General features: G+C 40.7%; 1 protein-coding gene across 7 annotated transcripts in view; it reads left to right on the top strand.

The window, feature by feature from the left end:
• Positions 1-13,299, top strand: part of LOC146855301 (synaptotagmin-1) — a 4,118,085-nt gene that overhangs the window by 3,618,772 nt on the left and 486,014 nt on the right. For all 7 annotated transcript variants that reach the window (XM_085652999.1, XM_085652997.1, XM_085653000.1 and 4 more), the window contains one exon: positions 3,967-4,134. In XM_085652999.1, the coding sequence (XP_085509125.1) occupies positions 3,967-4,134 (168 nt within the window). The remainder of the gene's footprint in view (positions 1-3,966; positions 4,135-13,299) is intronic.

Below are 13,299 nucleotides of genomic sequence, written 5' to 3'. Positions count from 1 at the left end.
TGCATAGATGTGCTTTACACGTTAACAATAAATGCCACACAAGGACTTACATAAAACTGGAATTGGTACACAGGGAGGAGGAGAATGAGAGGGAGGTATGTCATAAGACAGGTAAGTGTATAGGAGGCGCGGCGGCGGAGGAGGATCACAGGAAGGGAAGAGCTATAGTGAGAGAGAAAGAAAATGGCAAGGGAGAAGAGGGAGAGGTGGAAAGAGGACTGAGCTGCGGGACTAGAGAGAGGGAATAAGGAGAGCAGAAATAGAGAAGAAGGAAGGGTATGAAGGGAAGATGGGGAAGAAAGATTAAAGTTGTAAGTGTATTTTCTTTATTTCTAAGATTCATCGTTGGTCAAATAGGACAGGTCAAAATAACTGATTTGAAGGCTAGGCAGCCCAGCTTGAAATTGATTCTGGCCTAGATAGGAAACCAAGGCATTTCAGCGAGTTTAGTGGAGATGTGTTTGAATTTCTTGGCCAAGGAGAGTAGTCTGCCTATTGCACGTAAGACACTTTTAGTGATGCAAGTGCAACTTTTAGTGGTGTAAGGGCAGCATGTTCCTCCAAGAACAGGCCTCGGTCTCCAATACTCAGGAGTACTATATTTCTAATATTGTTCCCTTCTGATTTAAGGATCTCGCCTCCACTGAAATCCCTGTAGTAACTGATGAAGCAAAAGCTTCACATTCTCCCAAAGACCCCTGCTCAGCAGTAATTATGAAAATGGCTCCAATCCTTAAAGCAAAGATGATGTATTTGTTCAAAAAGCAACAGGTAGTACCCATAAGTAGGAAATTGGCATTGGAGAAGCCTCTATTGAAATAAATTATCAGACAATGTCTTTGTTACTTTTCTTAGCATAGATTATGGAAAAAACTGGTTTCTAACCAATTTCAACCTTTTGTGGATTTTCAATCTGTCCTCCATTCTCAGCAACTGGTCATAGCATAGAGATGGTAATTGTCTCAATGCTGGATGATCTTAGGTAGAAGGCACATTGAGGCGAGACTATTGTTCTTGTCATTTTAGAACTGTTGGCTATTGACTGTACCCTACAAGCATCTCATGTTGAAGATTTAGTATGTGGCCATCAATTACTAAATTGGTTGAAATCATCCTTGACAAATCATATCCAAAATGTGCCTTGATCACTTTTCCAGTATGAGGCTAAAACTGTCAAATATAGTGTCCCTCAAGGCTCCAGATTATTCCCTCTCTTTTTTTAAATCTATGTGACACCCTTTAGCAAAATTGCTTACAGACAGTGGAGTTAATTTTTGCATGTATGCAGATGGTATGCTGATCATTATGATCATAATCAGGCTATGGATATGGCTGTAAACACGTCTAATTCAATCTCTGCACACCTATTGTTTTTAGTATTCAGCAGTGGATGGAAAAAAACTATATGCCCCCAAGACCAAATATTTAGTCCTCAAAGATCGAGAGCTATAACTTCTCTTTACCATCTGGCCTGACTCAATAGGTCAATGGACGTCAGTTTCGAAATTTGTCTGCAACCTGTGTATAATGATGAGTGCAGGATTTAAGATGGAATCCCAAGTGGAAAACTAGTGCCCAATTGTTTCTGCACCGTAAAATCTTTAAAGTACCTGTTCCTCTTCATTGATATGATTTTCCATATGCCAGTGGCAAACGCTGTCATTCTTGTATGGTTAGATTACCAGAATGCCTGCAGTTTGGGCATCTCAGACAATCTGTTTAGTCATCTTCAGTCAGGCAGAATGTGGCTGCCCATGCACCCACATGTATTCCACATAAGGAACAAATTTGCTTAGCTCTTAGTAGTTCATTGATTGAAAAAGAGTACTATTCAAGTCTTTAATGCTGGTACATAAGAAAGCACATGGCATCTGACTGATGTTTCTGAAAATCCTACTGCCTTATGTACCTTTAAGGTCTCAAGGTTCAAATGTGCTTCTTGTTCACAGAACAAAAACAGCTATTTTTTGGGACCAACTATTCTTAAGCAGGAAAAGAATGGAACAATGTAATCCAAACCTGTTAAGCTTCTGTAAACTTCTGAAATTATATCGGTTAAATGCACATTAACCCTTGTTTCCTAAGTTCTTACACTTTTTTAGTTTTACCACCATTAAGATTTTGCGTATATGCACTTTTAAAATAAAAACAATACAATAAAATACAATTGCCAAAGTCCAATCACGAAAAAAATCAGAGCATAGCCAACAGTTTTCACGTGTTTTGGTTGTAGGATGGGTTTAATTATTTTTAGCATCTGAAGTTATAAATGAGCTCTTCTGACAATTTGGGAGTGGGATAAATGAGGTTTAGGGCCTGTAAAAGATCTGAGTTGAATACGTTTTATATTTTGGGGAGAATAGTATACATTCAATCTTTTTTGAGTTAAGAACAAAACTAGAAAGCAGGATTCACCCCAACCAGTATTCTGTGAAATTTAGGATTCTTAAAGATGGCATTTCAAATCTATGGCTTACTATGAATCCAGATTAGTGGACTAATAATACGTTTTCACTGTTGTTGAATTCAGTGAGTTGAATTAGGAAACTAGGAAATTACATTGTTCAATGGTCTTTCTTAATCAAGGAAGGTTGGAGATTTTCTGGTAGGTTTGTATCAAGGTTGGATGTTTTGAGCAGGGGGAGATATTTTTGCACTAGATCGAGTCAGGAAAGAAAGGAATCTTGAGAGAAGAAGAAGTTGATTTTATTGAAAGCTTCAGTGAAGAACTCAACGTTTGCCTTCTTGATAGCAGCAGGGATAAAGTCATTGCAGTAGGGGGCTGTTACTGAGGTTTTTTAATTAAGCTGATGGAGGTCTTCTTGAGAGATATTTCTTTCCATTTGGTATTTAGGACAGGGTTAACTATGGACCAGTAGGATTGTGACCTATACATTTTGGTTTCAAAGAGACTATAGTGTTAAAGGCTTGGAAAATGATATAGTTATATATATAGTTGTACATGTCAAGGATCGCTTTACCAATAATATTATCAGATAGAGTACTCAGTGTGCATTGATTTGCTCATCGATCAGATTAGGTAAAATATTTTTAAAGGATGACTTCATAATAATGGAATAACAAACCTTAATGATAGTGGGCAAATAAGGGAGAATGAGTGAGCACAGGATAGATAATTGATACACTATTTCTAAACATATGTAGGTAATATTGGATTTATTGGTGCTGCTGGTGCCATTTAGGTCACTTTTTGCACCACATATGCTTGGTGCATGTGAACATGAGTAAGATTTGAATATAACTTTGCAATATGGATAAGAGCAGCAAACGATTGCCTAAAAGTTTAAATCTCCAAAAACTGTACTAATTAAATGAGTAAATCAATTTTATATTGTACATCCTTGACCATTCATCTGAGACTTCCAGTTGCATGCCCACATTTTTTCTAAAACTTTACAAAATGTATATTTACATAATGTAGGATGTATCACTTACATTATGTACACATCACACATTTACTCCTGAACACTGAGCTTCTTATAACTTTGGTTAATCGGGAGGATGTAAGCTTACGTTTGTGAGGACCAGCTTATCATCGCCATTTTTTTAATTGTGTCCAGTGTGGTTACTTCATTTCAATTTCATCAGTAGCCACAAAATATGTCATGCTGGCAATTTCATCTGTAAATATAATCACATACATCAATGAACCAGTAAGTATTAGTCCCAGTAAATCAGTTGCGGTTTCATAAAGATACATGAGTTCTGGATGACAGCTCAGACATACAAGGTAGTAAGATTTCAGCAACCTCCTATGAACACCTAAATTGTTATCTAGTCCAAATGTAATGTCTAAAATAATGTGCAGTTATTCGCAGGTGTATTTTCCTGATTCTTCCAGATCTTAAGATATAAAACCATTTGAAATCATCTTGAAAGCAATGAATGCATTGATGTGTGATCTGACAAGCTCTTTCTTGTCTTTACTTATTTTATTTCCACTAGGTTCCTTACTCTGAACTGGGTGGGAAAACCCTGGTAATGGCAGTATATGACTTTGATCGTTTCTCGAAGCACGACATTATTGGAGAAGTGAAGGTGCCCATGAACACAGTGGATTTCGGTCATGTGACTGAAGAGTGGCGGGATTTGGTCAGTGCTGAAAAGGAAGAGGTAGGAAAAGCTGTTTTGTGTGAAATTATTCTACGCTTGTACAATGATTGTTGTTTTGGGAACAAGGAAAGCAATTTTCTACTTCGGTTTTTCATCAAGTAGAGAGGTTGTTACAAGTTGTTTTAAAATTCACTGAAGTTTATCACACAATTGTTACTAATCATTAACTATTTGAAGATTCTTGAATAAAAGCTGTTGGAGAGATTTCACCTACTCAAGGGTAAAGTGAGATAACCTACCACTTCTAAACACAAATCAAGTTATTCATAAAATGTAGTGTTGAGAATATACAACGTCATTTTATTCTTTACAAACAGTGGAATGTTCTATGTGTGATCTAGGACAGTGTATGTCACAAAGATCCATGATAGCTTTTAAAAAGGCAAAAATATTGCCAAGCTTTGAGCTTTAACGTAATTAGTCTCATAAGGTACGAACTGACAGTGATTGGTTTTTCAACTGCTCCTCGGGCTTCTAAAGAGCTGCCATTGTGCTTGCTGGAAATTTGTTAAGGATTGAAAAGATAGTTTTGTTGACTATAACCAGACCATTGAGTTTAAAAACAGAGGCTACCATCAGTTTACATGTTCCTCGTTAAACATGTGCCTCTAAGCAATATGTGGATGTGGCAAAATGTGTCATAATGGAAAGGTGGAAAGAACACCCTAGAGCAATAAAGTCATAATTCCAAATATCCTATCACCCTACACTTTAATGCACACAATATACAACAAGAGCTTAAAGAATTTAACCTGCTAGAGAGAGATCATGTCAATGTTGGTCGAAGAGGTAGGGCAGGGAACTTAGATGTTTTGAAGTAGAAACTATTGGTTAGATAATAGGGTCCTTTGTTTTGAAGAGACCGGACACGGGATCTGGAAAACAATCATTGAAATCTGACATTATGAACACATGTGATTAATTTAAGAATTGCAATTCTATCAATGAGAAAAAAGAAATGATCAGCTGTGACACACATGCTGGCCCTCTCTATTGTTGATTTGATGTATGAAGTATTATATAAAGCGGTACACTAACTCTCAGTTATACATCACCCTTCTTCGGAATAGAAATGTCATTATATCATTGTGTGGACTCTGGGCACTTATTGAAAATACTTTGTGTCCCTTACCCGCGCCCCTACCCCCAGAACTTGTAAACATTTGATCATTTGTTTGCTGACTAAATAAGCATGGTTTACTTATATATGTGTGTTATCTACTATTTGCCTTCTTGGCTTGGTCTCTTTACAATGAACTTGCATACTATATACAATTTTCACAGTCTGAGATACTGTAATTTTTTGTGTTGTTATTGTTGCAATTTCCATTAAACATTACCGAAACCAGTCAGTCTCTCATTACTGCAGTAAAGAAAGAAAGGTACCTCCATCTGTGAAAACCAGAAGCCAGTCTAGAGAAAGCAGAGGCCATCAGAGCATTATGCAAGAGCCCTCAAAACTAGTTACCTTCGTGGTAATATGTTCAATACAGCTGAACCTATAGCTAGCACAGAGTTGATTAATCATAGGTTATACTTCTCAACACAGGACCACTGGTCACCAATATTTTCCAGAAACAGAACATCAGCATCAGGCTTTCACTGAAAATTGAGAACTCAAAAGTGTTTTTCCCTTTAAAAAAAGTGAGAGGCCTGCTGATCGGCTAAGAGTTCGTATAGTCACATGAGTTTTTTCTGGTGGCTTTTAATGTCATATTCAAATGTTATTTATAATGTGAAATGTCACTAGTGAAAGGAAATAAGTACAAGCCTCGTGTAAGTAAGCTATAAGTAATTATTTTTAGTCAAGGTATTCTTCTTTCGCTGTCAGGGTGACTATTCATTATTTTTTCATTACTGCTCAATAGAAAACCATAGCAAGGTTGGTTAAACATCTAAAATAGCTAGACAATAGCTGTGATTACATTTTTGCATGCTTGCAGTTCTGTACCTGTCACGATTCTCTATGATGTTAACAGTTCAGTGCAGAGGAGGCGTATGCTGATGTAAAACAGGAAATTACACTTTCTCTTTTCCCTTGTATTCGTAATCTAAATCGATCTAAAGCCAGTGGTCTTGTTGTTATGATGGATGAAAGAATATTAAAAAACACAGTTTTTTTTTAGAAAAAGATGGCTTTTGATAAGGGCATATATATTTGCACGACAGCCAATGAATGCCATGCTCGCCATTTTTGCTTCATTTGTATATTTGTTTAGTTTGGTTTATTTGGTAGCATGGTATATTATATTTAAGGAATACTTTATTTTATGAACCCATGTCAAAGCACTTGACATAAGATCGTGATTCGATGGTGGAAAACAAGTGAGGGAAAATGTTGGTTGTGGAGTCGAATAGAAAAGGTCAAAGTGATGATTGAAATGTCTCGTAAGGAGACAATCGTCATCTTTCCCTGATACTAAGCTGTGGTTTTCAGGTCGACACCAGCACTGCTGTCTGGTTGCGAAAAAACGACTTGTGGGCATTCTGAAAGCTTCCTGGTAAAGCAATCTGCCCATTGCTTACTAGCTTTCAATTTGCTGGATTTATTTTGTTTTACTTTGTCCAGCTTGAGTTTGTCCCTCCTGTGGAGCATACCTTGTTTACTGTATTGTTATGAATGCTCACTTTCTGTAAACAGGCCTGTAAATTGTGTTCTTGTCTTGTCACATTTGCTGTGCTTTCACAAACAGAGGTCAAATGCCAGGCTCTGTCTTCCAAGGGAGCTCCGGGTTTACTTTTCTTTCTCAGACTAGAAAGTGAGAGGATTTATTTGACAATCTTGCTGGGAATGTGGCTTTTTCATAGCATACAACATTATTTAGATGTCTGTAAATTAACTGTCAAATATTTCAAAAAATGTCAGAATTAAGAAAGCACAACTGAAGAATGTTTGTTTATAATTCTGAAATGTGGTGGAACCAAATATTTGAATACGATCAAATAGATCATTATAGTAGGTGATGCCATTTCCACACATTATCGTTTGTGCGCTGTATACTTGTATTACTAATACAATAAGCCTTTGCCAAAATAATGCTAATTTCAATTGAAAATGTGTTGTTTGTAATGGAAGTGCACACCATACATATTCCACTTTATGTCACTCCACTCTACTCTACACCACTCTACGCCACTCCATTCTGCACCCCTACACTCTATGACACTCTACTCTACTCTGCACCATTCCACTCCACACCACTGCACGCTAAGCCATTCCACTCTATGTCTCTCTACTGTACTCTGCGCCACTCTACACCGCTCCAGACCACTCCACTCTACTCTGCACTATTCCACTCTATACCACTGTACTCTACAACACTATACTCTGCTACACTCCACACCACAGCGCTTTACCCTATAGCACTCTAATTTGTATCCCTCAACTCTACACCACTCCACTCAACACTACTCTAATCTACTCTGAACAATTTCTGTCAGTGCCACTGCACTCTACGCCACCCTTTGTAACTCGTTGACACTGCACTCTACACCAATTGTACTCTTTGCTGTGCCACTCTACTCCTCTGTTCTCTATGCCACTCTACTGTACTCTGTACCATTCTTTTCTATGTCACTGTACTCTGCGCCATTCTACTCTAACCCACTGCACTCTGTGCCATTGCAATCTATGTCAATGCACTCTGCACCATTCTACTCAAAACTACTGCACTCTACACTACTCTACTCTATTCTGCAGCACTCTAATCTATGCCACTGCACTCTACGCCACTGTACATTATTGCACTCTGTCACTGCACTTTACACCTCTCTATTCTACTTTGCACCACTCTGCTCTTAGCCCCTTCACTATGCCACTGCTCTCTAAGCCACTCTTCTCTACACCAATGAACTCTATACGGCTCTGTGCTCTGCACCACTGCACTTTCCATCACTGAACTCTATGCCTTTCTACTCTGCAACACTCCACTGTAAGCCACTGCACTCTACACCAATGCACGCTACATTACTGCACTCTATGCCACTCAATTCTGCACCACTGTGCTCTAGGGCACTTTTCTCTGCACCAATCTACTCTATGCTACTGCAGTCTACACAAATGCACTTTACACCACTTCACTCCAAACCACTCTACTCTCCATCACTCTATGCCACTGCACTCTATGCCAATGTACTCTAAGCCACCGGAATCTATGCCATTGCGCTCTACTCTGATGTGGAGTGCATTAGCATGGAGTAGTGCACACTACTCTACACCACTCTACACCAGTCCACTCTACTGTAAGCCAGTCCACTCTACTCTACAGCACTCCACTCCACTGTGTGCCACTCTGTAGGTCTCCACTCTATGCCACTCCACTCCATGCCACTCCATTCTGTGCCACTTCTTGCCACACAGTGCCACTCTACCCCACACTATCCTACTCCACTCTACACAATATCACTGTACGTTCACTGTATACCACTGTACTCTATGCCACTCCAAGCCACTACACTCTTCACCACTCTCCTCCACTCCATACCACGCTATGCCATGCCACTGATCTCTACTATGCTCCACTTGTCTCTACACTTCTCCACTCAATGCCACACTACTCTATGTGATTCTACTCTATGCTAGTGCACACTATTCTACTTTATTCCACTCTGCTCTATGTCACTCCATTGTATGTCAGTCTATGGCCCTCCACTCTACTCCTCGCCACTCCACACCACTCTACTCTAGTTCATTTGATGATACTCCACCCTACAACACTTCATTCCAGTCCACTCTATGCCACTCCACTCTATGCCACTCCATGCCACTCCACTCTACGCCACTCCACTCTATGCCTCGACACTCTCTGCCACACTACTCTACACCACGCCACTCTATGCCACTCTATGCCATACTACACCATTGTATGACAATCCATTCTACACTTCACTCTATGATAGTTTACTCCACTCTATGCCACTCCATGTTACACCAGTCCGTGACACTTTATTCCACTCTATGGCACTCCACTCCACTCTATGACACCCACCTCTACGACACGCCACTCCATGACACACTACTCAATGACATGCCATTCTATGACAGGTACCTCTACTGAATGCCACTCTATGCTTCTCAACTCCACTCTATTCCACTCTGTGCCACTCTATGCCACTCCACACCATGCCACAGCATGCTGCTCTATGCCACTAATGTTAAGACATGCTAAACAGCACCCAGGCTGGTGTACAAAATGGCTTAAACACATTGGCATAACCAATATCTCTTGTTAAAGGTGAGACCTTTTGGCTTTGCCGATGCTTGTTGGTAATGCAGCTCACCCAAACACTGGATCCAGATGTCTGCATCGTCAATTCACAGAAACTTTCCAGCCTAGTTAATGGTATGTTTTCTACAATAGTGCAGAGCCTGACGTTGCCTTCTTAATGAGGCACTGCCACACCTTCTAATAGCCTCCTTTGTGAGATGTAATAGCTGCAGTGTCTTCGTGTTTTAAAATGTACATCATAAGAGACAGAGACGTTATATTTTTTCTCGATATTTTCAGTCCCAGGGACTACCAAGCAATATCAAAGGTGAGCATGCGAATTTTCCCAGGTACCCAAGACATAGAGTACTTGGTGTGCAATGGAAAGTTGGCCATGCAAGTCTCATTGATATTTTAGGTGGTTGTGAAAATAAGGCCAAACTAAGTCTCAAAGAAGGAAGTGTGTGGTTAATTCATGGTACAGTGCAACACAGCTGAATGCTCAGTCAGGGTCGCATGTTTTATGTTTAGACCTTTTATTTTAATACTATCTCAAGATAAATGTCGCATGTTTTATGTTTAGACCTTTTATTTTAATGCTATCTCAAGATAAATAGGTATATGTGCAGTAAAAATGACGGTCAAACAGTAATACATACACAAATTGAATTCAAATGAAAAGGTAACCAAGAAATTTGAGGAGAAAGCTGGAGCCAGTGAACCTGAACACTAGATAATTGTGAACACCAAAAGAATAGCACAAGGTAACATCATGCTATTATATTAAAGACAGATGGTTTACACACTACTTACAATGATATGGCGTATACAATCACTACCCGATGGTGAGCAGTCTACTTTAAAACTGAGGATTGCAATCCTCTTGCTAAACCCTGGTTACTTTATATTAAGTTTACAAAACAATACCTGTCAAGTCTTAGTCATCATGCCCACTGAAAACTAGCTAAAGCAAATAAAAACATTGGCAAATAAAGAGCTGTACACTAATATATCCCGAAACAAAATGCCTTGGTGTTAAGAAAAGTGACAGGATAAATAGGTATATTTTAGGGTTAGCTGTGGGTGACCGAGAGACTGAAGATTAGTGGCTCCACACTCACTGGGAATGATCCTCAATGATGGGGGTCGATGGGGGTTGTGGAACACAGTCTGAACCAAAGGGTCATAAAAAGTAATTCTGCAGGATAAAGGGCATGCACCTAGAACATTAAGCCCCTACTCCAGCATCCTACCACATAGAAAAGCAGGACATCAAAAATAATAAAAGTTGATAGCGGTTGGGAATTGGCTCAAACACAGTCCTCACTCAGCTCGCATCAGATTTTGATTTCTTGAGACTGTTCCGTACTCATCTCTGGTGATGGAGGAGACCAGTACTAGCAAATGAGTTGGTGTCTCTGCGATCCTACAGCTGACTAAGCCTGTAATGCAGTGAAGTTGGGCAGAAGCAGCAAGACAAACCACCTGAGTTTTAGCAGGGGTCCATGGTTGAAACCAGGCAAGAGGATATGGAAAGCACTCATCAAAATATTCTGGAAGCACCACATCACTGTCCACACAGGTCTCTTCAATATCTGTGTGGATTTTCCTTAATCTACAGTGGAAGTCCAGCTAAAATTTGCAGTTCTTAGCATTTGAGTAGCAGCTCACTGCAAATTGAAGTCACTTCATCCTCTCAGTTAAAAGAAATTAACCAACCAGTGTGGGATAGACTTTTCCTCATCAAATGTCTTTCTGAAAGTGCAACCTTCCTCTCTTCCCATTTTGGACTGTGGTGTCCTATACTTTGTTGCAACATGCCATGTACACCCGGCAGAGGTCTGCCCTGCTTGGAAAACATTTGTATTCCACTCAGACAGGTTCTGAAAGTAAAGGACACAGGAGAGGAAGAGCACATGGGGATAAAATGCCCATGTTGCTTTTTTGTGAGCAGCAATGATCATTCATCTTAACTTTAATGTTTCATACAAGCAGATGCTCAATACAACGTGAGGGTCATCCTAACAACAGGTACATCTAGGATGACTATAAGCAATCTTTCAAGCATGCACTTTCTGATGATTGCTATCAGTATTGCAGAACCTATACAGATAATGTTTGCAAACATTCTCCTTCTTTAAAAATATAATTACAACGTATATGGGGAGGACAGTAGCTATCACACCTGAGTACAACTACTGCAAAACCTGTTGGAAATTGGATAAACGGTTGAGGGTGGTGAAACCCTACTCAAGCAGCATCCACAATTTTTGTAAAGGTGAAGTCACAAGCAACTCCCAATTAACCTGTGCTTAATCCTCTGGTAGCTTGACACAAATCAGTCATGCTTAACTTAGAAGCTATGTGTGAAGTATTTATGCAGCACTTTACACAGTAATACATTAAAAAACAGCATAAGAATACATTTCACACCAATTTAAAACAAGCATTGGCATAGCCAATAGGTCTTCCCAATGGGACCTTATAAGTGTCTAACTAGGCAATAGAATAGGGTTTTGGGGGAAAGGGTTGGGTGAATTTAGCTTTTTGTAGCCAGGCAGGGGAGGGAACGGGAAAAAAGTCAACACAAAGTACCAATAGAGTTGAGATCTCAGCCAATACTCAGTGATGTTGTTACTCTGTCACTGTAAATCAAGGGGATCAAGTATCTTTCACCATCTCACCTACGCGTCGTGTGGCTGGGGCCACGGTTCGTTAGATGCACCTCCCACTGATCCTTATGCCCTGCTTGCTGCTGGTCTCGCCTGAAGATGGCTCGGTGCTCTACCAGTACTTGGTGGGATGCCGTCAAGTCTCTGTGGAGACAGAGGGACGTGCTGCTCTTTTTAAGCGGCAGCAACAATGTGTATGACTTCAGCGATGATCTGGGTGGGGCAGACGAGGAGGACTTGCCACAGTTTGGCAAGCTCTGAGTGGTGGTGACAGCGGCGCACGGGCAGGAAAGCACTCTCTCCTCTGATGACTCTTTGCTGGACTGGGACCTACTGAAAGCCTGCGCTCAGCCCTCCCCCTGTGAGCGATGCACCGAACATCAGGAACAGTTCAAGCAGTGGTGGGTCCACAATAGACTACTGGTGGCTGCTCTTTACCTGCTGTTCATAGTGGGGGAGCTAGTGGGTAAGGTGCGCTTCCACGGGCACTGCCAGTCTGCAGGGCAGGCTGCTGCGCTTCTCCCTTGAGGGGCGAGTGGGGGGTTGTGAAATTCCACAATAATCAAACATGAGTACTAACAGGTGTGATGAGCTTGGTCCAGTGGAGAGAATCTGCTCCTTCCAGAGTGCTGTCTCGACGAGTGCCACTTTTCAGAACCATGGCCATATTCCATCGTATGAGTCAGGGAGAGCCTGTACACCCTATTTGCCACTGGCAGCTATGCTAAAAGGAGCTGGCACTGTTCACCATCAGGGAAGCCACCTTTTTCGTTTTAAAGAGCCCTACCTAGGTTGCATCGGTATGCCCAGAGGTGGGCCCCATGACCACTGTGTCACTGGAACTAAGCTGTACCAGGGTGATGAGGCCATAACCAGGGCGAAACGAGTACTGAGTTGCTTCTGTTCGGGTTAAGGGAGGACCTGTCTTGGTAGTTCTGTCTGGACTGTTCCCATGGACAACAGGATCAAGACTGATTTGAATATGGCTGGGTCCAAATTGAGGTGGCATAGTGAGCAAAAGAACAATGGGTAACTATTGCCAGTGCTTAGATTTATTGCAAGCTGCCTCCCATCACCTTTTGTGTGTTCAATGTACCACCCTGTGTGCACACGGCTCCTGAGATGCAGGCATGCCTGTAGTTCCAGACAGCTAGATTAATCATTCCTGACATTTCTTTCGGGCAGGTTATTAAACCTGCATTGGCCTTTAAGAGAGGGACGTGATTTGCTCTGACAGCCTCCATAGTATATCCATAACCCGAGTACTTTCGATTGAACAGCATTTG

The sequence above is a fragment of the Triturus cristatus genome, chromosome 4_1, assembly GCF_964204655.1.
Source record: "Triturus cristatus chromosome 4_1, aTriCri1.1, whole genome shotgun sequence".
NCBI classification, from domain to species: domain Eukaryota; kingdom Metazoa; phylum Chordata; class Amphibia; order Caudata; family Salamandridae; genus Triturus; species Triturus cristatus.
The sequence above is the reverse complement of the archived record's forward strand: the minus strand, read 5'-3'. Positions and strand labels throughout refer to the sequence as shown.